General features: G+C 41.7%; 1 protein-coding gene and 1 long non-coding RNA gene across 2 annotated transcripts in view; one reads left to right on the top strand and one right to left on the bottom strand.

Annotated features, from left to right (window-relative positions):
- The window catches only part of LOC100430406 (uncharacterized), a 218,007-nt gene extending 195,730 nt beyond the window's left edge, over positions 1-22,277 (bottom strand). Inside the window, exons 1-2 of the long non-coding RNA XR_003732403.2 lie at positions 21,893-22,277; positions 5,236-5,399 (exon numbers count right to left, since the gene is read on the bottom strand). This is a non-coding gene — a long non-coding RNA (uncharacterized LOC100430406). The remainder of the gene's footprint in view (positions 1-5,235; positions 5,400-21,892) is intronic.
- On the top strand, positions 21,880-24,721 carry MSC (musculin). The gene is made up of 2 exons (XM_001082936.5): positions 21,880-22,671; positions 23,544-24,721. The coding sequence occupies exons 1-2, from the start codon at positions 22,138-22,140 to the stop codon at positions 23,628-23,630; spliced, it is 621 nt and encodes a 206-aa protein (XP_001082936.3). The 5' UTR covers positions 21,880-22,137; the 3' UTR covers positions 23,631-24,721.
- The last annotated feature ends 910 nt before the right edge of the window (positions 24,722-25,631 follow it).

Genomic DNA, 25,631 nt, shown 5'->3' with positions numbered 1-25,631 from the left:
AACTTTTCTATGGTTCACGGTCAATCCAAACAAGGATACCAGCTGTTCTATGAGATAATGTCTTGGATAAAGTCACTCTTGAATGAAAATTTTCACACTTTGTTATAATAATGCATCAGTACTGCAATAAGAAAATAAAAAATAAAATGATGATGACAAATATCTGAGATAGTCCAGAAATAAATTCTTTTCCCCGATCAAATTCATCTTTCAAGCCAGAAAACAAATTATTAACATTTTGCCAAACCCCATGCTTTTGTAACAGTTTAGAAATTTAAAATAGCACTAATACGGTGACAGCATGTATTTGAAGTGCAAAAGCAGTTTCTCTACTGTGATCTCACCTCTCACTTTAAGGAGAAATAAAAATGAACAATTATTTTTAACTTTCAGACCCACTTAGAAAAATTAGGGAGATCAATGCAATGCATAAGTTGACACTGGAATTTGTTCTTCTTTCTTCTAGAAGTGTCATGCTTTCATCTTACAAACACTTATCAATTGGTAATGAGGGAAAAAGGAGACTATACTTGTTCATGATGGAAACACAGGCAGGAATGTTGATAAACTTATTCTAACTACAGTTGCCATTGCAGTGGTAATGAGATTTAAGGAATATATATTTAATTGTGTAGCCAAAACAAAACATGTTTGCCAATTGAAAAGGTCAGCTATGCAAATGAGTGTATATTTTGTTCATGCAGTTCATGCAGTTTTTCTTTTTATGTTGCATATTTTCTTTTTAGATTGCACAAAAAATACAATAGTTGCTAAGCTTCCTTCACCAAATCATAATCATCGTGGGAAATCAGGCAGCACTGTTGAAGATTTGCTAATAGTAAATCATGTTCTTTTTTTCCAACTGTGGCTTCACAATGACTTGAATTATGCTGGGATCCTGTTCTATACAATTTGAAATCAAACATGAGAATATTGATTTCTTGCAACTAAGACATCTCATACCACAATATGATACGCATGGCTGCTATAGAGTAATAGCCGAAAAACATTTTTTTTAAGTTGAGAGCACTTAGTGTTCTTTTTCAAGGCAGATGTTTTCTAGATTTGCTATTGTCACTCATTAAGAAAGCAAGAAGGCTGTGAGTTATGATAATGTAAGGCATGATGTTAGATATTGTATACGCCATCTCATCCATAAAACACCACAAATTTTCTTAGCTAATTCTTTCCTTCACTTGCTTTATTTGGTTCAGTGTGACTGTTTTGCCATTAGTGTATAACTACTTATTATGTCTGTGTGATAAAACGTATCCAAACAGAGAAAATAAATGGAAACTTAGAAAGTTGATAAAGTGGAAGTGAGGGAAGTATTTCAGTTAATAGGACTCATATATATTCAAAAATTGTGTTGCTTTAAAGTAATTATGAAGGGAAATTATTGTATGTATTATATGAGACTGATTTAGTATGTATACTTGAATTTGGGGAGCAATGTGTATATTTTGAAGGGATTTAAAGCACTGTACAATTATTATTTCATGAACATTTCCATCTAAGAGAAGAAGAGGTCTTACTATATCTATAAATCACTGGAGTAAACACAGTTCAGATGGCTTGACAGGTACTGTGAAGCACTTCATGAGGCAAAACCCAATCTGGTTTTTTTTTCCTTCCTAGAAATTTAGTCTGATACACGGATTATCAGAAATATTATACGGACATATCAGTAGGCAAATGAATGCTATTTCTCATCCAATATATGCCTTCTTAAAGCTATATTCTTACCTAAATTAAGATTAAATTTTGAAGTAAGATAGATGAGATATGTAATACCTTGTTTAATCTATTATGGATCTAACTGGTGCTACCCTCAGTTTTTAAAATAACAATTTATAATCCTTCTTTCTCTCCTTTCATCTAAACACTTGAGTTGAAACATCTTTAAAAGAACAGAAAGTGAGATTTCAATAGCTACAATTAGAATTTCTATCTCTTTTCTTTGAATTTGTGAACCATGGAGGTCATTAGTGTTGAGAAGGGTTTCAGTTTTCCCACAGCAGTGGAGCATGATATCTGTGCAGGGCTCCCAGCTGGCTGGCTGCTCAAGGCACAATTTGGAAACCCACATTCCAGATTGCCTCAATATTGCAACATGAGATGACTTAAAGAAGTAGAAACACAAATATCTTAAGAAACAAGAAAAGAGAATAAAAGGACGACTATTCTACAAAACTTTAAGTGGGAACATTTAAAAGGCACTAAGTTTTTCAAACAACTGAAAAATGATGACAAAACCCACATATTAATCATGATACTTTTCAACAATTGTATGCAAAACACTGAACAAAACATTAAGCCTTGCACTACAGAAAACTCATAATTTATTAACACCCCCTGAACATAACTTTCAACAGTAACACTTAGGAATTCATATGCCAAGTGTAAACCCACAGAGTTGGCTGTGGATATAGCAATAATGGTTTCCAGAGCCTAGTAATTCCAAGTATGAGTATTATGTATGTCTCTTCTTTTTTCCCATTATGCTAGAAACATAAAATTTATTTCCATCCCAAACAGCCAGCATGTACTGCCAATTTATTATTATTAGAATGACATAAAGGGAGGGGGGTGGGTTGTGCCTCAAGAGGAAGGGACTTTACAAATGTAGAACAACCTCTTTGAACAGACGTCAATGCCAAGAGAATTCTGAGGCTGACTAAGGATTCCAGATGTCAGTGATGAGATTTCAACACAGATGCATTGTTGAGCACTCAACTGGATCTTCTCACTCTTCAGTGGGAGCCCATGGATGAAATGTACTCAGCTCTGATGTGCCTAGTCTGTGGCAAAAGTAGTAGTGAACTGCAAATCCCCATGCTGAAAGAACACAGCAGTCTTGCAGAAAGATGCTGAATTTATTAACTTTTGATGAAACTATTTCTCTACAAAACAAATGACTCCATCCCCAGACAGATTCATACTATCTACAATAGTCTGAAAATTATTAACAGCAATAACGTTATCTCTGGAACCAAGAAGAGGCAGCTAGAGTTCATTGATAGCTTTTGACCACCCAAAATGCCTCCACACAGTGAGAATTAACAGATGGATACAAAAATCTCAGCACATTTAATAACATGCTACAGTTGAGGGGGACTCTACTCTTGGTAGAAAGGGAACTTACATGCTGTATTCAAAAGGTGACTCTGTCTAAAGAGATCAAACTATAATTTACTGAGTGGCTGCTATATGCCAGGCACTATCCTAGGGCACTTCACACAAATTATTTCACTTGATTCTCAAAACCCTATGAGAGGGGTTTTATTGCCCCCTATTTTACAAATTGAGTCTAAGAAATCACAGCAAGGAGTAATGAAGCCCTTCTTAGACAGGTTTGTCTAACCCCAGAGTTCAAGCTCTTCCAACTGTACTATATCACCTATGGGTAGATTAAAGACGGCTGCAAATCTTGCTCGCTACTCCTCTGATTGAAAGGTGGAGTTGAACTGTCTAATTATTTTACCCCTTGAATCTGAATTGGCATTAGTAACTTGCTTGACTGATAGTATGAGGTGTATATGACATCCTGGAACTTCTGAATCTAGATAACAAGAAGTCTTACAGCTTAAATTTAAGACTTCTTTCAATAATCACTCATGAAGTCCTGATCCACCAAGAAAGAATATGTGAAGAAGCTCTGAGACTAAATGGGAGTGGCCCCGGTGGAACCCAGCCGTCCCCACCAAAAGGTCATGCATAAGCCATGTTAGACTGTCCAGACAAGGCCAGTAATCAGGTGAATGTCTCCATATGACCCCAGTTGGGGCCATGTGGAAAAGAAAAGCTATCCAGCTGGTTCCTGGTCAAAGTCATGACAGACAACATGATTATATATGACAAAATGACTGCTGCTGTAAGCCACAAAGTTACAGAGTAGTAACACAGCAATAAATAACTGCAAAATATCTTCCTACTGTGATATTTCCACACTATGGAACAGCCTACTAGGAGAAGCTTTGATTCTCTTCCTTGCTCTGGAAAGTAATGAAGTCATCACTCTAGTTTCTCTTCTTTTACTTGTTCCTCCTAACCGTTGATAAATGGATATAAATTTCTGCTTTATTATTCAGGTTAGAAGATATTTAGGTGAATAAAAAGCAGAAATAGAAAGAGAAGAAAAGGGAAATGTTACTCACAGGTAACATGCTTGAGAGTTTCTAAAGAGAAAGAGTCAAGGTTATTTTGAATTTGACTTATGGAAATATTATTTAAACTGCTTTAAACAAAAACAGGGGAGAGTATAGAATTTTAAGGCTGATGTAACTGAAAATTGTAATGGGATGCTGACTTTGGACAAGCCTGATTACGATGCTCAAAAACATCATAAGAAATAACGTTCTCTCCATATTTCAGCTTTGCTTTACTCTGGGCCTGCCTTATTCTCAACTCAGCTCCCTCCTCATTGTGGCAAGATGGCCAACTTCAGCTCTAAGTTTATATCACAGCATCTCAGCTATAAACTCTTCAGCAAAAGGAATTTTCAATTCCAAGAGGACCAGTAAAAGGGTGTCATTTTCTTGGTTTGGATCACGTGACCTTCCCTGAACCAGTTCCTGTGGTCAGAGAAATGAAGTGTTCTGAATGGCCAGGTCTTAGTCAGCAGACTTCCCATCAGCCTTGGGAGTGGGCCAGGCCCAATTTTGCCACGTGACTGAGAGTGGCTGCTCCCAGATGGAAGCCTAGTACTGTTCCCATCATAACAAGTGGAGGGTAAATGCTACAAAGAAGAAAACAAGCCTTCAAAGGGTAGGAAGAAAGAAATACATATTCCTTATTTATACAATATAAACTATGCTTATGACTTGATATTATCTTGATTATCTAAATCAGTGGTGTAATTTAGTATTTACAGGAAATTACATTAAACAAAATTATAGTCTTCATCTCCTCTACATCCATTCTGCTCTCCCCTCCCCTGTTTGAGAGCACACTCCCCTGGGTCCCCAGAGGACCCAGTGTTCTTATGCTGCTTTCTGGGAGCCCAAGGCCCCCACCAAAGTCCTACCCACCTGGTGTGGGTTCTATTTTCTGAACCAATTCCTCTTTCTGAGAACTAGTCAATTTCTGAGCTAGCGACTAACTTGCTGTTGGCCCCTTCTTACTATAAAATGAGGGAAATATTTAAGTGACTTTTAAGGCACCTTATATAACCAATTTCTTTGGACTTTTCACTGAGACAAACCCCATAAAGCAAACCCTAATCTATTTACATACCTCATTCCAATGATTGCGTGGGAGGAGGACTCTTGCTCTTCTTCACACATTCGTACATAGAGGGGGAAGCTCCCAATCTCTTTCTCACTCCAGAAAGCCATGAAGTCATCACTCCAGTCTCTTTCTTCTACTTGTTCCTCCTCACAAGAAAGGGAGGTGCTAATCTGTTTGGTAAGAGCATGACTTCCATTAGAGCATATTTCCCTACTTGATGGGATTACAGGGTGCTGCTGACTGGTGGCACAAAATACAATTCTTTTTGATGGTCTTGTGCTCATGCAGTAAGATCTCTCTCCTACCTTGGTGCACACCTTTGCATTTCATGTCTCTGAGTACTAACCCACCTTGGGAGTGCTTGCTCAGCTCAGTGGGGAGGTATGCTGTTCTCTCTGTGTTCCAGTTCCTCCTGCCTTTCAGAAGCAGCCCTTGAACTTGCCAGAGGTGGACTGGAAGGCTGCACAGAACACTCGACTCACTTTGAAAATACAGAGGTTTTTCTCTGGGCTAGGAGGAAGGGGACCTACTTTTGGACTTAGATCTAATTCACATTCTGTAATCTACCTTTCTCAGATCCCTGAATTCTATTGACTACTTCTTTGTCTAAAAGGATGATACTTTCAGCCCCCATTTGACTAGTACTTCTCTCTGTAGGTTAGAACCTAGCAGGGAAGAGAGGTAAGTTTTCACTCTTGTCTACCTCTAATAGTCATTTCCAAATTACTTTCACATCCTTTCTTATTACTTCATTCTCAAAACCACCTTGTGATAACTTCCAGGGCAGGAAATACCAATTCAATTAAATCCAAGGAAATAGAGATTCAGAAGTCAAGAGACTTGTCCATGATCTAGTTAGGGGCAGAACAGGACTAGATCAGAGGACACTGAGAATAGAATCTCAAAATAAGAGGCATACTAACATTCTACACCTTCAAAATATAACCAGAGAAATAATTCATCCAGCATTTATTTGCACTCCTCTGGCAAGTAATTGTTGTGAAAACTTAAGACTTCTAATCTTTATGTAGTATAGAGAGTATAGACTGAAAAGAAAACTGCAGTTAACAAAGTATCATAATGTCAGATGCAAGATTTAATTTCTAAGCTGCTGTGACACTGTAAACTTAATAATCACAAAAATTTTCTGAGTGAATATTGTGGTGCTATATGCTCTGGTGAATATGTATAACTGTGTTGCTTCTGTTGTTTTTAAGGACCTTATTGTACAGGATATTGGATATCACTAGAGATAATGTAAGCCTTAAAGCCTGTCAAATTGAGATAGTCTGTGCACCTGCATCCAGCCGTCCACCCCTGCAGCAGTTCTGGGCAGCTGTCAGTGTTCCCACCCTCCCCCACAAAACCGGGAGTATCAAGCCACATATAGAATATTTCAGCTTATATACAAAGATGAAATAAGTAAACAGGCAAACCTTGGATATCAACCTTGGCAATCCAATACTAAACCAGGACATTCTGAACTCTACAAAGTAAATTGATAAAATAATTTTGAAAATTTTCTTTGCACATATTTGATATAGAGGTAAACTCTTTCAAAAGGAAAATTTCCCCACAATCTTAATATCTCAAAGTAGTGTTGGAACATGTCTCTGCGTGGTGAGTAAGGCCAGTGAAGAAGAGAAAGAAATAACTGATGGCCATTCTCCAGTTGCCCTATCTAAGACTAGGAAGTGGTGTGAGTTAAAAAAACCATCTTCACCTAACGTTTCTTATTTTTAGGTAGTTTTTTCATTTCACTGTGTGTGAGAGAAAGAGAGAAAAAGAGAGTGAGAGTGTGAGAGAAGGAGAGAGAAAAACAATATTGATTTTTTTTATGACATCTGGATCACTTTGTACTGTGTTTATGAATGAAGTAAGGGACAGTAAAAATAAAGCTAATCTATAGTTGATGGTTTGCAAGCAGGATATAGGAGGAATGGGAGAGTGCTGAAATTCTGGGAGAATGGCAGCAGAAATTTAATCATATGCCCAGTCCATACTAGGTGGTCACTATGTCCTTGCTTAAAGACTTAAATTAACTGGGTTCATCCCAGAATTCATTGACAGAATATACGCTAATTGACTACTTCTACTTGGTCGTAGTGGGAGGCCTGTGTTTGTATGTGAAAGTACTAAAAGGATAAGAATAAAAGAAACTAAATACATTGTATTTATTTTTATTGATCTAAAAATTGTTTTACAGAAGGATTAGAGGATATCAACCTGTCATCGTCATCATCATCATCATCATCATAGATACAAACAGTTAAACCCACCTCTCCCTCTAATTAGCTTTTCCTCTTGCATACGGAAGGAAAGCCTTTCAGACACAGCTGTTCTTAGGCCAGATTCTCTCAAGGGAATGATTCAGCCTCTGTCATGGAAAGACTAGCCAGAAACAAGCTATTGAGGAAGATGGAGAGACAAGAATATAAACGCACAGGAGGGTGGTTTACATAGGAGAATGTGGTAGACAAGCAATGTGAAGCTAATCTTGCTGAATCCCAGTGGTTCCTCTGCTCTGCCTGATTCCTGTGCCAATGAAAATTGGAAACTTCAGAAAAGACTAAATATGGAGCTTCTTAACATATGTGAAACTTCTTAACATTCTCCTTCCTACACATAGAGAATTGGTACTTAATTTATTGCTCTTTTAATTGGACCTCATGATATATAAAATATGCATTAAGATTTAGTGGAAGACAAGGTGGTGTCCACAAAAATGACAGACTTGCAAAAATAATCTTCCTCATGAAAGCAATGAGAAAACTCACAAAACTATCAGAATTGACATTTTCAGAATGCTTGAAATTAGCCAAAGTCCTGCAGCAATCTGAGTATTTTTTTTTTTTTTTTTTTTGGAGAAAAACAGCTGAATATCAGTAAGAACAGTAAGCTTTGCTGTGTTTTAACTTGTCCTATTCCCATTCCCTTTCTTCTCTTCCAGCTCCATAGTAGCCTTGAAAACAGACAGCTTACAATCACAGTGGAAGCCGTAAATTAAGCAGACCTTTCAGACATTGGAGGAGCACTCTACCCCACAGCAGTAGGATATACATTTTTCTCAAGTGTACACAGAACATTCCCGAGGATAGGCCCTATGCTAGGCCACAAAACAAGCCTCAATAAATTTAAAAGGACTGAAATAATACAAAATATTTCTCCAGTAAGAGAAATACATTTGGGGAATTCACAAATATATGGAAACTAAACAACACAATCATTTAAAAACCCATGGGTCAGTGAAGAAATTACAAAGAAAATACCTTAATGGAAGAAAATTAAAACATGGCAAAAAAAAAAAAAAACCCTAAGTAATACAAGTAATACATTTCTTATGGGGAAATCACAATTTCAACAATTAGATAGGAAACCTAAAAAGAAAATGAAGAGAAATTCTGGAGCTGAAAGGTATAGTGACTAAAGTAAAAAAAAAAAATCACTAGAGGGATTCAAAGACAGATTTGAGCAGGGAGGAAAAAAAATCAGTGAAGACAGGACAATGGAAATCAACTTCGTCTGAGGAACAAAAGAAAAAAGTTTAAACAGGGCACAGTGGTTCATGTCTGTAATCCCAGCACTTCAAAACAGGAAGATCCCTTGAGACCAGGAGTTTGAGATGAGTCTGAGCAGCTTAGTGATACCCTACCTCTATAGATAATTTTAAAAATTAGCTGAACATGGTGGCACATGCCTGTAGTCCTAGCTGCTAGGGAGGCTGAAGTGGGAGAACTGCTTGATCCCAGGAGTTTGAGGCTGTTGTAAGGTATAATCATGCCACAGCACTCCAGCCTAGGAGGCAGAGTGAAACTGTCTCTTAAAAAGAAAAAGAAAAAAGAATGATTAAAGAAAAGTGAGCAGAGCCTAAGGGATCTGTGGGACAACATCAAACAGAATATATGTATTCTGGGATTTCTATAAGGAGAATGGAGAATGGGGAAGAGAGAATATTCATAGAAATAATGGCTGAAAAGTTCCCATATGGGATAAAATACATGAATACAAACATCCAAAAAACTCAGCAAACTCCAAGTAAGATGAACTAAAAGAGACCCACACCAAGACACATAATAACACAACTTTTGAGAGGAAGACAAAGAGAGAATCCTGAAAGCAGCAAGGCAAAAGGATCTCATCATTTACAAAGGATCCTCAATAAAACCACCTAAATATTTCCCATGGGAAACTTTAAAGGCCAGAAGGCAGTGGGGCAATATATTCAAAGTGCTGAGAGATAAAAAATTGCCAACCAAGAATCCTATTTCAGCAAACTATCCTTCAAAATTAAATAAGAAATTAAGACATCCTCATATTAACAAAAGCTGAGGGAGTATTTTAGGTCATTTTCTGCTGCTTATTACAGAATATCTGAAACTGGGTAATTTATAAAGAAAAGGAATTTATTTCTTGTAGTTATGAAGGCTGAGATGTCTGGAGTCAAGGGGCCACATCTGGTGAGAGCCTTCTTGCTAATGGGAACTCTGAAGAATCCTGAAGCCTGGAACCACATAGTGATGGGGCTGAACCTTGCTCAGCTCTCCCTTCCTCTTCTTACAAAGCCACCAGTTCCATGCCCATGAGTACCCATTAATCCATTATCCCATTCATCTATTAATCCATGAATAGATTGATCTATTCATGAAAGCTGTGCTTTCAAGATCCAATTACCTCTTGAAGGCCCTTTCAATACTGCCACATTGTGGATTAAGTTTGTGACATATACAATTTGGAGGAAGCATTCAACAAATAATAAATGGCATTTACAACTCAACAACAACAGGACAAAAAATTCAATTTAAAAATGAAAAAAGACTTAGATAGATGTTTCTCCAAAGAAGATAGATAAATATACAACAAGTACATTGAAAGATGCTGAACATCATTAGTTGTTAGGGAAATGCAAAATCAAAACCACTGTAAGATATAACTTGCACACCCAGTGGGATGATTATAATCAAAACAAAGAACGATAACAAGTATTGGTAAGGATGCGGAGAAACTACATTGCTGCTGAGAATGTAAAATGGTATAGCCACTTTGGAAAACAGCCTGATAGATTATCAAATAGTTAACCATAGAGTTACTATATGACCCAGCATTTCTACTATTAGGTATATACCCAAGACACTTGAAAACATATGTTCGCACAAAAACTTGTACATGAATATTCATAGCAGCATTATTCATAATAGCCAAATATTGGACATATTCCAGATGCCCATAAATTGATAAATAAATAATTATAATTATTAAAAATAAAATAATTATATATAATGAAATATTATCAGGCACATGAAATTGAAATACAAAAACAAGCTAAAATATGAATGAATCTTAAAAAACATTATGCTTGGTAAAAGAAAACAGGCATTAAAAGTCTGTAGCTTATTATATAGAAAGTTTTTCAATGGAATATTATTTTATATATGTAGTAGGTCCAAAACAGATGAATCTACAAAGACAGAAAAACTGGTGGTTGCCAGGGGCTCCGGAAGAGGGAGAAACGGGAAGTGACTGCTAATGATTATGGGGTTTTGTTTGGGGGTGATACAAATGTTTAGGAATTACAGAGTGGTGATGGTTGCACAACCTTTTTGAATATACTTAGAAATCACTTAACTGCACATCGTTAAAGTATGAACTTTGTGGGATGAGAATTCTATTTCAATTACAAGGAAGGTTCAGTGATTATCCAAGCAAAAATATTGTAATTAAAATTAGTATTTTTCAACCAAGTAGTATAAACATTAGAATTAAACCTAAAAAGTCAATGTGTTTTTGTACCACAAGTAACTTTTACAGTAACTATAAAAGTTACTTGTGACATTTTCCTCCCTGGTCAGACTCATTTTCTATGGCTTCTAAAATGAATGCTAAATATCAAGAACTAGAAGATTTACTATTCCTTTAAATACTCTGGAGTTAAGCAGAGTGCCCAGCATTGTAGCTTAGCCTGCTTATTGAATTCCCTAGTATTTCACATGCATTGTCCAAGAATATTGTATTAGTACGGGTTCTCTAGAGAAACACAGTGAATAAGGGGTGTGTGTGTGTGTGTGTGTGTGTGTGTGTGTGTGTGTGTGTGTCAGAGAGGAGAGGACAGAGAGAGAGACTTATTTTAAGGAATTGGCTCACACGATTGTGTAAGATGCAAGTCTAAACTCTGGAGGGTAGCCTGGCAGGATGGAGACCAGAGAAGAGCTGCGTTCTAGTCTGAAAGCAGTCTGCTGGCAAAATTCCCTCTTCTTCCTGGAAGGTAAGTCTTTTCTTTTATGGCCTTCATCTGATCAGATGAGACCCACCCATATTATGGCAGGCAATCTTCTTTACTCTAAGTCTAGTGATTTAAATGTATATCTCATACAAAAAAAAAAATCTCCACAGAAAAATCTAGTACAATGTTTGTGCAACTATCTGGGTACAATGGCCTAGCCAAGATGAGACATAAAATTAACCGTAATGGACATGATACAGTAACAAGAGCACTACACTCTCATTCTAGACATCTGAGTTCCCCTTCAACTATCTTTGTATTCTTCAGCAAGGAACTTCATCTCTCTTAACTCCAATATCTTTATCTGTAAAATATGGGGGATAGTAATGTTTAAAATGAGAATATAAGGACATGGGGGTACAATCTGACATACTCTACTTTTTTGCCCCTGTTAAACTACATGTTAATGAGTGCCCTATAGCAAAAATGAAGAAATCATAAGTTTATTATTGATTTAAAATACCCTAAATTTGCTGTGTTCCAAATGACTGTGGGATATGTTGAAAGAAATCTGCTAATATCTCCAGATAGCCTAAGTTTTGAAAAATAGTTTGCATGTACGTCTGTGTGTGTGCATGCATTCATGTATTTTGACCTTAAGTCCATTTTACATAGATAAGGCACAACTGAAAGATCTGAGAAATATATAGATCACTCCATATTATATTGTCAGTGGTATCCCCAACATTTCTGCAATATGGTGATACTGCATCTTTGCAAATCCTTCCCTCTCCACCTACCCCAAAGAGTTAAAAGTATGGCTTCATTTTGCCTCTCTCCTGCATACCATGGGTCCCCAACTGTAGAAACTTCATCTAAATCTCCAAGAGTATTTCCCCTGATCTCCAAGTTCCTAAATTGCATCTCTACCTCATTAAAACTTAATGATGCCATAAACAGTTCATTCTTGCAAGTTCTTGCTATTAAAAATGTAAACAGGTTAATTTATTAAGATTCAGCTATTTCTAGCTGAAAACCACTCCATGTGAATCACTATGCTAGATAACTTCACATTTGTTAATGGGTATAAGTGCTCATCAGTGTCGTCAAAGCCTTAACACTGTTTTGCAATACATTTCCTTACCCCTACTCAGACTCCTTTTATATTCTCCAGAATGGTTATTCCCCACATTCCCTGTTTCTGTTTATTCTAATAACTCATGTCTACCCACCTATTCTATGCAGATAACTTTAATTCATATTCCACTGAGAAAACAGACCATCAGGGACTAACTTATTTAACTTCCCATTACAAATCTCTACTGATCTACAGAGACATCCTACAGTATGTATTTTCCTCTTATTTCAGGCAAAAACATACATACATCCTCTTCTTTAAGGCTAACTCATCACCCTCCATTTCCTGTGGGATTTGCTCCATCACTATTCCCGTATTTTTAATATATCTTTCCCATATGCTAATATCTTTAATCGCCTCCCCGTATTTTTAATATATTTAATCTCTTTCTTTTCTCCAGTATCTTCCTCTCAAAGTACAAGCATGCTCAAGCAGGTATCCGTCTTAAAAACAAAACCAAAATAAAATAAAATATGTTTCCTATAAAGGTGCCATTCCAAAGACTTCCACCTGAGGCTAAGACTGCGTAACAGGGATAAGACTTACCTTTCTACCTAAAACTACCCTAAAACAGACAAAATGTATAAAACCATGGTTCTTAAAACATTCTACACGAGTTAATAAAGGACAATAAATCCTGAAAGATGGGAAACAAACAAGGGAAGCCCTACAATTGTCCCAGCCAGTGCTGTGACAGAGTTTCCAGGCTGTGGAGCAAGACAAGGGGACCCAGGAGAGCCAAACAGACTCCCTGAGTTGAGAAGACAGACCTGAGAAGCTAGGCAGACCAAAATAGTTAGAATTTACTGGGCAGGGTGGCAGACGGAAGAGAGGTGCACAGAGAAAGAACCTGGGGATCTGCAGAGGGTGTCCCTTTAGTATTCAGTCAATCATCACGAGCATGTGAGGAAACCACCAGAGGCTGAAGGAAGCACCACCAAAAAGGATGAAAGGGAACACAGCCAGTTACTCACACAGAGCCAGGAATAATATCTGTTCTAGCCAGACTGGAAAATTTCATGTTCCCAGGGCATTAGGTTGAGTGCTTATAAGAGTCTTGCCTCAGTAATGGGGGACAATTAGCTTTAGAAGGAGCACTGCTCTGGTTCCTTCTACACATCTTAAAGATCCAAAGAAATCACTATTTCCAAGTAACTTAACTGCATCTGAGAACAAAGATCAATAATATCTGGTGGAATACAAAATTTCTCAGTACCCAAAAGGCAAAATTCATGGTGTGTGGCATCCAGCCAAAAGTTACCAGGCATGCAAAGAGGCAGGAACATGTGCCCGATTATGAAGACAAAAAACTAATCAGAACTGACCCAGTCATGGAGCCAATATCCTGGCCAGGCTGGGCTTACTTCCTTTGCTTCCTTACCTTCTCCCACATCCTAATTTCAGCAGTTACCCAAGTCAGCCTCCTTCCATTCATGAGACCACTTTGTTCCCCAACTGCAAAGAAACTCAACTCCTGGACCTGGCAGGAGTTTCATCCCTACTCAACATTCACTTTATGGTCCACTCGTCTGAAGAGATATTTTCCTTGCTTTTGGACATGGTTGCATCTTTTTAGCTTTTCTGTTTTCACATTTTAGCTCTCATTGCTATGTGTTTGGAGCACAGGCGACACTTCAAAATGTTGTCAGCCAGACCGTCTCAACTGAAAGTCCCCACCCATGACTTTCTGAAATGACTCCCTTGCTTTCAATAACACTACTGTCTTGTTTTCCTCTCGCCTCTCTGATTACTGCCTCTTTTCTCTGAATTCCCCTTCTCTGCTTAACCATTAAAAGTATGCACTTTTAAGGGCTCCACACTTGGCCTTTTGCTCTCCTTAATCTAAGCTTTGTAAGTCTGTGATCTCCTGAAATTTTACAAAGATTCTGAATTTTTTCAGTCAGGAAAAAAAATGGTAGCAAATGGTATTAAAAGCACTATTTCATTTTCATGTAGAGAAAAGAATGTTCCTGGGACGTTTATAATAAATATAATTGTTGAGTTATTTAGACTTCCTCTGGGCACTGTGGCAAGCACAGTGTATAATAAGTAGGAAAATATACTCCATTTGATAAGAGGAAATATTCCCTAGAAGTCCATTCAGTTAATAAGAAGTGTAAAAGAGTCCTTATAACTGCTGACACTGGGTAGAACACATAGTAATAAACTGAGCCAATAAACTGAATTGGCTAAATAAAGGGCAAATGATGGGTTTAGTACCTGTCTCCCATTAATTATGAGCACAGATGGGCTTGTGTTCATGTGTGTGTGAGAGTTTTCAATCATCAAATATTTATTTGTGTTAAATGGAAAAAAATAATTTTTTTAAAACGAAAAAAATAATTTGAGACAGTATCTCGCCCTGTCACCCAGGGTATAGTACAGTGTTGCAATCACGGCTCACTACAGTCTCGACCTCCCAGACTCACACCTCAGTCCCCGAGCAGCTCGTGCTACATGTAGTGCTCCCACGCCTGGCTACTTTAAAAAAGTTTTTTGTAGCGATGGGGCCTATATTGCCTATATTGTCCAGTCTGGTCTTGAACTCCTGGGTTCAAGCAATTCTCCTGCTTTGGCATCCCAAAGTGCTGGGATTACAGGCATGAGCTACTGGGCCTGGCCCATCCAATATTTAGATAGTACCTTTCATGAGCTGCTAGACATTAGGGGTACCCCTATGAACAAGACACAGCCTCAGCCTTCATTAAGTTTACCATTTAATCTTTTTGTTTTCCTCTTATTTATTTTAATTTTTTTGGGTCTCTTTCCTAGAGGAAGTTGCTTAAGGGTGGCAGTCTAAGAAGAAATAGGAGCGGAGTGGTGAAACAACGCATGAGAATACCTTAAGTAGCTCTGTTTCCAATATCCTCAAGGAGTTCTCCTTTAAAACTGAAACCTGAAGAGGAATGTAGCTAGGTTATTTTTATTTGTTTGTTTCTGCTAATTGGACAGAGTAACATAAATGAGCCAAAGGGGGAAAAAATTAAGAGAAGTGGGCATATTTCCTAAAATACCTTCCTGTTTTGATCATCCGTTAGAGCTCACTTTAGAATTGGAGGCCAGAGGGCCTTGGGATTAGGGAAACAAAGGTCATACGTAAATAAGTTAGGCCCTTCTTTTGTAGATGAGTTGGGTAAGGGACTGGTTGACAAAGAGGACAGAATCTTTGTTCTGTGACACCAGGAAGTATCTATTACATGAGAACTTCCTTCTGGCGCCAGGAGGCATTTAGCTGATGTTCTATAGGGGATGAGCCATGGCTGTGGGTTGCACTTTAAGCAAGGCCTGCTACTGGGAGAGGGAAAAGGGAAAACATGAGCTCCTACGGGAGAGAGAATGTGGAAAATAATATAATAACCGACCTTCTACAATGCTTCAGTTTCCACAGGAGCCTGCATGCAGGCAATCTCATTTAACTCTGGCAACTTCCATGGGTTACATACAGAGAAACAAGCTACAAGAGTGTGAGCATGTGGCCCGAGGCCTCTCAGCTGATAAATGCAGAGATCTCCTGATGTCCACAGCAAAAGGGGCTCTTTTCAGTACATGCCACATGACAGGATGATATTTCTTTCCTTGGTTAACTCCACAATTAAACCAAGGTAGGCTTGGGACCAAACATTGGAGACCAGAGCTGTGTGCTACAATTTCAAGGGCTGTTTTGATTACAGAATATTTTCACATTTCCCGGTATTGCCAATAAAATCAAAAGTACTTAAAAGGAGAAAATCTCCTGAGACAGAACTTTCTTAGCTTCTGCCTAAGAGTGAAAGGCTGTTCCAGGGGTTTACAAAAATAAGATTATTTTCAGATCTACAAGCCACACTCTTAACTCAGAGTAGGACTGGGTTAGTATTCAACATTCTTCAGGATTCTCCAACATCATGGAGGGCCACGGATTATGTAAACAGGCCTCCTACAGAAAACTTCACTAGAGCGCCTTTACTTTCTGAAAGCTGGGCTTCTATACTAGGCTAATTGAGTATTCAAAGTCATTTACAGGAAACACACAGCATTCCAGTTGGAACTTGGGGTTCCCAGGACAGTTAAGCCTCAGCATCTGCTCCCTAAAATCTAGAGATACTGTTAAAAAACAATTCCTGCAGAAGTTGCCTACAGCTTTAGTTGTCAAGACAATCAATGAGGACCTTTTTCTTCTCTCCTGAAAGGCAAAGAAAAATCAGGTCCCTGCTGAGTCTTATCGCTTTCCCTCTCCGCAGCCTACCCCCAGCTCCATTTTTCATTGTTAATTTGTTAGGCCTGGCTTTTCCACCTTCAACCTCCACAAACCATCCAGGCACTGGCTTCTCCATGCTAAGGCCTCACGACGTTCAGAGGGGAGAGTAAAAAATCTTGCCACAATCCTTAAATAAATAAACCAGCAGCAGAGGCCTGGTTATGTTGTGGACGACAAAGGGCTCCACATGTAGGCTTTGACTATTTCCATGAACGCCCAACCTGATGGCTGGTGGGGCCCAGGTAAAGGGAGTTTTCTTCCTTTTCTGGTCTGAAGAGTGGTGGCATCCTGCACAACACCAGGACAGAGGCTGCCCTGAGCCTGGAGCAGAGCCCAAGGCTTTGCGCAGACAAGGGAAGAAGATCTCAGGCCTTGGGTTATCCAGACCTAACCCTGGGCCTTACATGTGACCTGTCCCCACCTGACTGGCTCTCCATGTGACTATCATCCCATGTGGCCAACACACACCGAGACTAGCATTCCATGTGACTAACACACCACTGAGCAGAAGCATTCATTTTTCCAGCATGTGTGTGTGTCTGGCAGAGTGTGTTATAGATAGGAGGTTGAGTACACGTGGTGATATGCAGGCTAGATAATACAGAGAAGCTTATTTTCACAAGAATGTGCCCTCCCAGTGGGTGGGAGTGGGTCTCACCAACACCTTGCCACAACCAACAGTAGATGCTCAAGGTACAGGGGTATAGTTAATCCATGAGATTAATCCCTGAATTGTCCAATAGAAATATAATGGGACCTGCATATCTAATTCTACATTTTTGGTAACCACATTATAATAATTTTAAATGGTGAAATTAATTTTTTTTTTTTTGAGATGGAGTCTTGCTCTGTCACCCAGGCTGGAGTGCAGTGGCCGCATCTCAGCTCACTGCAAGCTCCGCCTCCCAGGTTTATGCCATTCTCCTGCCTCAGCCTCCTGAGTAGCTGGGACTACAGGCGCCCGCCACCTCGCCCGGCTAGTTTTTTGTATTTTTAGTAGAGACGGGGTTTCACCGTGTTAGCCAGGATGGTCTCGATCTCCTGACCTCGTGATCCGCCCGTCTCGGCCTTCCAAAGTGCTGGGATTACAGGCTTGAGCCACCGCACCCGGCCTAATTTTTGTAATATATTTCATTTAACCTAATAGATTCAAAATGTTCTCACTGTTTGGCATATAATTCATATTTTAAAATATTAATGAGAGCTTTTATATTCTTTTATTCATATTAAGTTTTCAATACTGGGTATGCATTTTACAGTACAGTACATGAATAGCCACATTTCAAGTGTTCAATAGCTTAATGTGGCTAATGGCTTCCATATTGGCCAGTGCTGGTCTAGATTATTTGTTTTCCTAGATCAAAAGTATAGGCAATTGCCCAAAGGTGTGGCAATTCCTCCAGGCAACAGGATGCTGTGTGTTGGTCCCACAACTATTTCTTAAGTACCTACTCACCGCATAGTTTTGACCCGGCCATCACAGAGGACAGAGGAAGCCTTTGCTCTTCGTGAGTCCTAAGTCCACATGACCTGCCCAACTCTAGAGTTTCTCACCCATTACTTAATACGGTGTTGGAGGAAAGAAGTGGCAACAAATGGCCTTTTTTTCTATGGTCTGTAATTATCATCCCATCTCATGGCTTCCTTATTAAAAAATAAACCAAGCCTGCATTGTTCAGTGTTTCAATCTGTTAGGCACTGATCTGTGTTCCGCCTGGGCATGCTCCTTTCACCTATACCACACCACTAGCAGGGTTTCTGGCTTAATCCTTTATGCCAGTAGGGAAAGTAAGACTTGGAGAAGCACTGCAATTTTAGGGTGAGAGAATTTGGGGGAAGAAAAGAAAATTTCTAATGAGGTCCCATCCTTTTTCCCCTCAGTGAGGTCCCATATGGAACCTGTGAAAAATGTCATGTGATGAGACTGTGTACTTCAGACCCTAGCAGCCTGCAGTCAAAGCAAATGGAACATCCTGGTACTATCTGAAACCCAGAATAGGACCTGGAGCACAAAACTTGGGTCAGGTTCTTGCCCTGACTTTTACTAGCCATGTAATATTGGGCAAGGCAATTCATAATACTAACTAGCATTTACTGATCTTCTCCCATGTACCAGGCTCTGACTTAGCCAACTGCTCATATACTTTCTCTTCCGCTCAAAGAGATAATCCATTTTATAGATTAGAAACCTAGGGCTCAAAAAAATGCAAATTCCAAAAGTCATATATCCAGCAAGCAGGGAAGCCAGAATGAAGAAACATTAAAGGTAATATTAAAGGAATTATTAAATATTTTGTTTTATAATGCAACTTAAGCCCTACTCAACCCCATTGAATATTTTTTAAATGTCACTAAAGAATTTCAAGACCACTGATGTACACATAAACAGTCTATACCTGTTTCAAATCTAAGAGTTTGTAACGCATAAGCTAATAGGAATTGGTTTCAGTGTGCTTTATAATATAAAAATAAAGGCTGTATTATTCATTTGCAGTACGTAACTTGTCAAAACCATGAAAAACACTAGGCTTTCAAAAGAGATAGTTACACTTACACTGTTCAGCTCGAGAGGCTGTTGTAATCATCTAAGGAGAAGAAAAAGTAATAGCACTTTGAAAGTGTAGGAGGTGACCAAATGCCAGATATTACAAACATGTTAAAGCAAACTGAAGTTATATGCTTATAAGAAATGTACATCAGATACTTTTCCTAACCTTCATTACAAGTCTGCAACTTGAAAACAGTTATAAATGAAAATATAACTTGATTTCACAAAAATGAAAGAAATGGAGGTTAAATGAAAATGAAAGATGAAACAAACAAAATAAAATATCTGACTTTCTTGAAAGGGAACAGAGGGAGAGTGAGGAGATGGAGTAGAAGAGAAAGGGAGGGAAGTAGGGAGGGAGGGGATGAGAGAGAAAGAAGACAGGGAGGGGGAGGCAAGTGCTGTGAAAAATAAGCCCGAACTGGTGGGGTCAGACCGTTTCTTCAAGAAATCAAGAAACTGGCCATGACCTCCTCAGCATTGAGGCTGGGTATAGTTTTTGTGACTGTTTAGAGAAATCTAGCGCTCTCCTCACCATTAATCTTTTCTAAAGAAAGACTTTGTTCTGCACCTGTATAAACAATTCAGATTTTAAAAACCTATTCGCCTGCCCCTAATGTGTGAGACTATATATTTATACTGATAGCTTCAAGTCATCAATAGTCATTGCAGAAAGCTAGCCTGGCTCTCCTCGACCCATCTCTTTGCCCCTTCTTGTCCCTCTCCTCTCCTTCACCTGGCAAGGTGATCCTAGGGTCAAGTTCAAGTTCTAACGCTCCAGAAAAGATTTCCACACTCTGTCAAGTATTCCCTGCATTTCCCCACCCCAGAGATAACTTAGGGCAAACGATCTTTTTACTCAACTTGTCCCAGAACCAGCCCATCCCCTGCCTCCAACCAAAAGACAACTTGTACAGGGAGAAAACCTTTGCAAATGCGGGTGAGTGGGAGGGGTTATGTGAAATACTCCCCCCACCCCAAAACGCCCCCGCTAAGGATAGCATGGCCTGGGAGACTAAGGTGGAATGATGCCTGAGTGATGAAGTCAGCCTCTGACAGCCACCTGTTGCAGCACTTCAGGCATCGAGCTGGACGCATTTGTTCTGCTGTACGAACTGGCGGGAGCCAGGCTGGCCCAGCTATCTCTGCCAGCTCTGTCCTGGACTGACTCCACATCGGTCCCCTTGCACCTTGCTCAGCTTGGGAGCCTGTGGGCTTTCAGGAAAAGAACAAGTGAACACCTAAGCCAGCGTGAAGACTCAATTTCATCATTGTAAAATGGGGTAACCATATGCCAGACTTATACGGGTTTTATTACTCAGTGGGCTGCTCACAAGCCGCGAGTACAGTGACGGGCACCCAGTGGGAACCCAGTCTCTGGCCACTGGGGCTCGTATCCACAGAAGTACTTATCCCCTGACCAGGAACTGCGACGACCTTCGAGTTAGGAAATAATGAGAATGCAAAATTGTGTTTTCTTGTGTGGAAGAGCAGGATGTTTTAGTCTTGTTTGGAACGGAACATGATCATTCAGGGTGCTCCTTTCTCATTTTTACTTTGAATGGATGATTGTGCTAACTTAGCATTCTGCTTCCGGGAGCTCGCCCTTCAATACACAATCGATTAAATACAATAGCAGGGATTCCCTACACTATAATACAAAGCGTTAGGGCCGGATCCTACATCACATGTATTATAGTATTAAAACAAAATCACATCACGCTTGGAACTCTGGAAATAGTGGAAAATACCAGCTACAACATCCAGTGATGTGTGACCCGGAGGCACGGGGTAGACTAGAATACCGACGGGCCAAGATTCCCAAACGCGGATTTTGAATCCTTTTTTCTACTTAGGTTAGTAAGTTTGGGTCTTTTACTTAACGTCTATCTAGGCGGCTCAGCTTCAAGTTCTGCAAATTGGAGATAATATCATTAAGTTACAGATGTTATTTGAAAATGCAACGAACCATTGTAACCATTTTTGTAAATCATGAAGGTATATTATAAGAAAAGGAGGAGGAAAATGAGAGGTGGTAACTTGTGCACTGTTGGATGTTGTTTGCTTGTTCCGCTCTTCCTCTTGTCCAGCAAGGCTTGGGCAGACAATCATACATCATGAATGATTAACTTGAAAACTGATTTCTACTGGAAAGACTGGCAGGCAAGCAGAGGTCGGGATCCTGTTGTCCCTAAGTGTTTGGTAATCTTTGCCACTGCTAAGATTACCTGGGGGTGGAAGCACGGTCGGTAGGAACAAGATCTGCCCTTTTACTCCCCGAAAGCTCACTTATCCCGCACAGACATGCTGAAGGTCCGTCGGGCTTCGGTGCCTAAATCTCGGCTCTGCAGAGACGTCCCCTTCCCCCGCCTCCACCAACCGCTCCTCTGCACGCAGAAAACCGGTCCCCACCCCTTCCACGCCCCTGCCCCACCTCTTGCCCCCCTTTCCAACCCCCTCTGCTTTGCCCGGGGTGGTTTGTTCCAAGGAGTACAGATAGTCTTGTCAAAAGGCGCAGCTCACCGCGGTGCGCGTGGATTTCTGGACTTGGCCGCCAACTTGTGGTCCACGCTCCCCGGGGTCAGCGGAGGGGCGCGCTCGCTCTCACCGCCCACCTCGCTTTCGCACCCCGCGATTCCTGGCCTGGGTTTTTAGTCTTCCTCGGAGCGCTCCCTGGCCTCCGCCTCCGCCAGGGAGCGGAAGGCGGAGACAGCGAGACTGGCCAGGGGGGAGGAAAGCGGACGCGTGTGGGCGAGGGGGACAACAGGATGTCCACGGGCTCGGTGAGTGATCCGGAGGAGATGGAGCTTCGGGGGCTGCAGCGGGAGTACCCGGTCCCCGCCTCCAAGAGGCCGCCCCTCCGCGGCGTAGAGCGCAGCTACGCCTCGCCCAGTGACAACTCGTCCGCGGAGGAGGAGGACCCCGACGGCGAGGAGGAGCGCTGCGCTCTGGGCGCAGCCAGCAGCGCGGGAGGCTGCAAGAGGAAGCGGCCCCGTGTGGCTGGGGGCGGCGGCGCAGGTGGCAGCGCGGGCGGTGGTGGCAAAAAGCCCCTCCCGGCCAAGGGCTCAGCCGCAGAGTGCAAGCAGTCGCAGCGGAACGCGGCCAACGCCCGCGAGCGCGCCCGGATGCGCGTGCTGAGCAAAGCCTTCTCCAGGCTCAAGACCAGCCTGCCCTGGGTGCCCCCCGACACTAAGCTCTCCAAGCTGGACACGCTCCGGCTGGCTTCCAGTTACATCGCTCACCTGCGGCAGCTGTTGCAGGAGGACCGCTATGAGAACGGCTACGTGCACCCAGTGAACCTGGTAGGGGCGCGGCGCGCAAGGAATCGGGCGAGCAGCCAGGAGATACCCAGGGCAGGGTCAGCCCGTTGGGAAGAATTCGAAAGGGGTGGAGGTTCTGGGACTGAGAACGAGAAGGCCAGTTTAATTTCTCCCAAATCAAGGGAGTGGCCAGCCATTTCTCTGAAGAAGAATCAACCATCCGTGTGTGTTTGCATCGTTCTGAACATTGTACCCCAGTGACAGCCATTGACTAATATCCTACTTCCAGGGTAAATCTTGGTTCCAACTCAGTCTGCCACCTGGTTGCAGACTGACAGGAAATCTCCCTTGCCCAACTTTATCCAGCTAAGAGTCTGGCAGGTTTGAATCGGCAAGCCATTTCTTAAAGGAGGGAAAGCCGAGCTCTATAAAAGAGCATTTGCATTTTTAGAAAAATTGCTTCTGGAAGATAGTAACGTTTCCCCAGATGGGATTTGTCTGGAAAGTCCCTCTCTGATCTGCCAGCTCTCCCGGCTTGGGAAAAATCCTGTCCAAGCCCAGTTCCTACTTGGAGCTTGGAGTGGATGACGGATTTTGTGTGTGTGTGTGTGTGTGTGTGCGCGCGCGTTAGGGGAAGGGAACTAAACTACAGAATCTCAAAGTCATACGAGTTTCACCAAATTTTCCTGCGGGCAAAGTCCAGGAGGAAGCGTGAACGGATATGGCACGTCTCGGATTATCAACCTCCAGTAAAATGAAAATCTTAGTTCAGAGAAAGGACATGCAAATTCCCAGAATGCTGATAAAATTTTAGCTACTCCAAGTCGGGAATATCTGGGGTTCGCGTGGGAGAGCGGTTTCGGTTTGAGACAATCGTTTCTCTCTAGTATCTGACGTTCTTTTTGATTTTACAGACATGGCCATTCGTGGTCTCGGGAAGACCGGACTCTGACACCAAAGAAGTTTCCGCAGCCAACAGACTATGTGGAACCACCGCTTAAATCGTACTGGAATTCACTTGATGGGATTATTCGTTAAATGCGAGTGTTTGGGGGCCACGGAGAGAAGGGAGAGCTCGTGAGATGGGAAGAAGTTTCCGCTGGATTCTCCTTGACCCTTCCCCTTTCCCTGGAACTGTGATCACGACAGGTGGCGGGCATGGCTGTCTCTGCTCAGCGCCCACGGCTACAGCTGCGGCGGATCTAGGCGACCACGTTTTGCCTCTCCAGAAAGAGCCTCCTTTCGTGTCCAGAACGCGGACGCAGGTCCACCCTCGGGCCCTAGCTCTGTAGACTAACTCTCGGCTGCTGCCCCAGCCCGCGCCAGACAGCCCAGGGGTCCGTTCTCAGCCGAGCCAGATTCATCGCACACGTGCGGGACGATTCCACACAGCCCGGGCCTTTTGCGGTGACACAATGGTTAGGGAACGGTTAGAACGCGCTCTACACCTGCTTTAAAGACAGAAGTCTAGACGTGAGATCCGCGTCGGGACAGAGTTTTAAGTGACAAAGAAGGGCGAGTAGCCTCTCTGGGCTAGGTTCGTATCCCAGCACAGCGCCCTTCTAATGGGCGGGAGGAGGCCCGCTGCTCGCAGGGCTAGGTGGAGACACAATTCCCAGACCACCGCAGGCGGATTTTGCCGGGCGAGCTCCGGGCCGTTCGGCCTCCCTTCCGGGTGACTTCTTCATTCCGGTCTCCTTCCCAAGCTCCCGGCTTTTTCTAATCAGGCGTCTGTCTACCCTCCCTACTTCTGGGCTGGAGCCTCCCCAAGCACCACTGCGCCAACCTGGCTGGGATCGCCTTCGGACTTCCCTTTCCGCCCCGCTCCTGCTCCTACCTGCAGCACTCCCAGCTCCGACTCCAGACTCTCTCCATCAGGCCTCCCCACTCCAAGCTCCGGGCGCCCCAACTCCAACACCGCCTCCCGCCGTGCAGGTTCTTCCCCGCGCGCGCGCGGGGTGGGCGGCTAACCATAGCAAGTGATCCTGCGATAGGGAACGCGCCCCTGCCCCGAGGCTGCACTACCACAGGAAATAACATATGTAAATAAATTTATTTTTTTATGAATAATAAAACGCGCTGTGAAACTGTGTGCCCCTTGGCGGTGTCAGGATGTGGTCTTTGTTGCCCTTTACTGAGATGGTTTGGCTGTAGAAGTTAATTTTTAAGGTGGTGGTCTCCTCTGGTCAGGGTGGTGAGTCATTGCGGGCGGAATGGTGGCGATCACTTTTGGATCACTCCATTTCCAAACGTCATTCTTTATTAATCTCTGTGATTCTGCTGCTTCTCGCGCCGGGCGTCCTAGATGCTATAAGTGGAGACCTAATAAAATTCCTAAGAGTCTTGAGGCCCCTGCTGTCCTGACAGGCATACACTCCTCAAGCTAACATAGGGTACGTCTCTCTTTCTCTCTCTCTCTCTCTCACACACACACACACACACACATAACACACACAGCAGCTACTCCAGCTTAAAGCACACGCCAATCCTTACAATTGCAAGTAGTTCAAAAAAACCCCTAAGGCCCACCCACAGGTCTCCAGTGTAACTGGCAGAATAAAACCCTAATGTGAGAAACCAATTTGTATTTCAACGGTGCTTTTCTTTTTTCAAATGTTTATATAGCTTTTTAAACATACACTCATTCTCCGTGTTATTTTCTTCCATTTGCACTGCCGTTTTTGTAGAAGGTAACAACTTGGAAACCCCATGATACAATTTTTAAAATGGCTGGTTCTTTTAAAAGCAACGTTCTCTTTGTAGAACATTTAGAAAAGTGTGAAGGATAAAACTGCACAAACAACTGCTCAACTTGGGGGTCTGTCCATTTTGTGCAATTGAAAGGCAGTTTTCTTGACCCTGAGAGAGAAAAATACAGCTGGATTTTAGTTAGGAGGTAAGCGGGGGGGGGGGGGGGGGGGGGGGTGGGGAGAGTGACTTCCTGTTTTGAGCTAAACCAACCAAAATGCTAAAGAACTGCTTTCTGACAAGATAGTCTTGGG

This window comes from Macaca mulatta, chromosome 8 (assembly GCF_049350105.2).
Source record: "Macaca mulatta isolate MMU2019108-1 chromosome 8, T2T-MMU8v2.0, whole genome shotgun sequence".
Taxonomy (NCBI): domain Eukaryota; kingdom Metazoa; phylum Chordata; class Mammalia; order Primates; family Cercopithecidae; genus Macaca; species Macaca mulatta.
Note: the sequence above shows the minus strand (reverse complement) of the source record. Positions and strands in the feature narration are given on the sequence as shown.

Coding starts and splice junctions, on each gene's coding strand:
- MSC (XM_001082936.5), top strand. CDS start 22,138: ATGTCCACGGGCTCGGTGAGTGATCCGGAGGAGATGGAGCTTCGGGGG. Junction 22,672..23,543: donor ACGTGCACCCAGTGAACCTG/GTAGGGGCGCGG, acceptor TTGATTTTACAG/ACATGGCCATTCGTGGTCTC.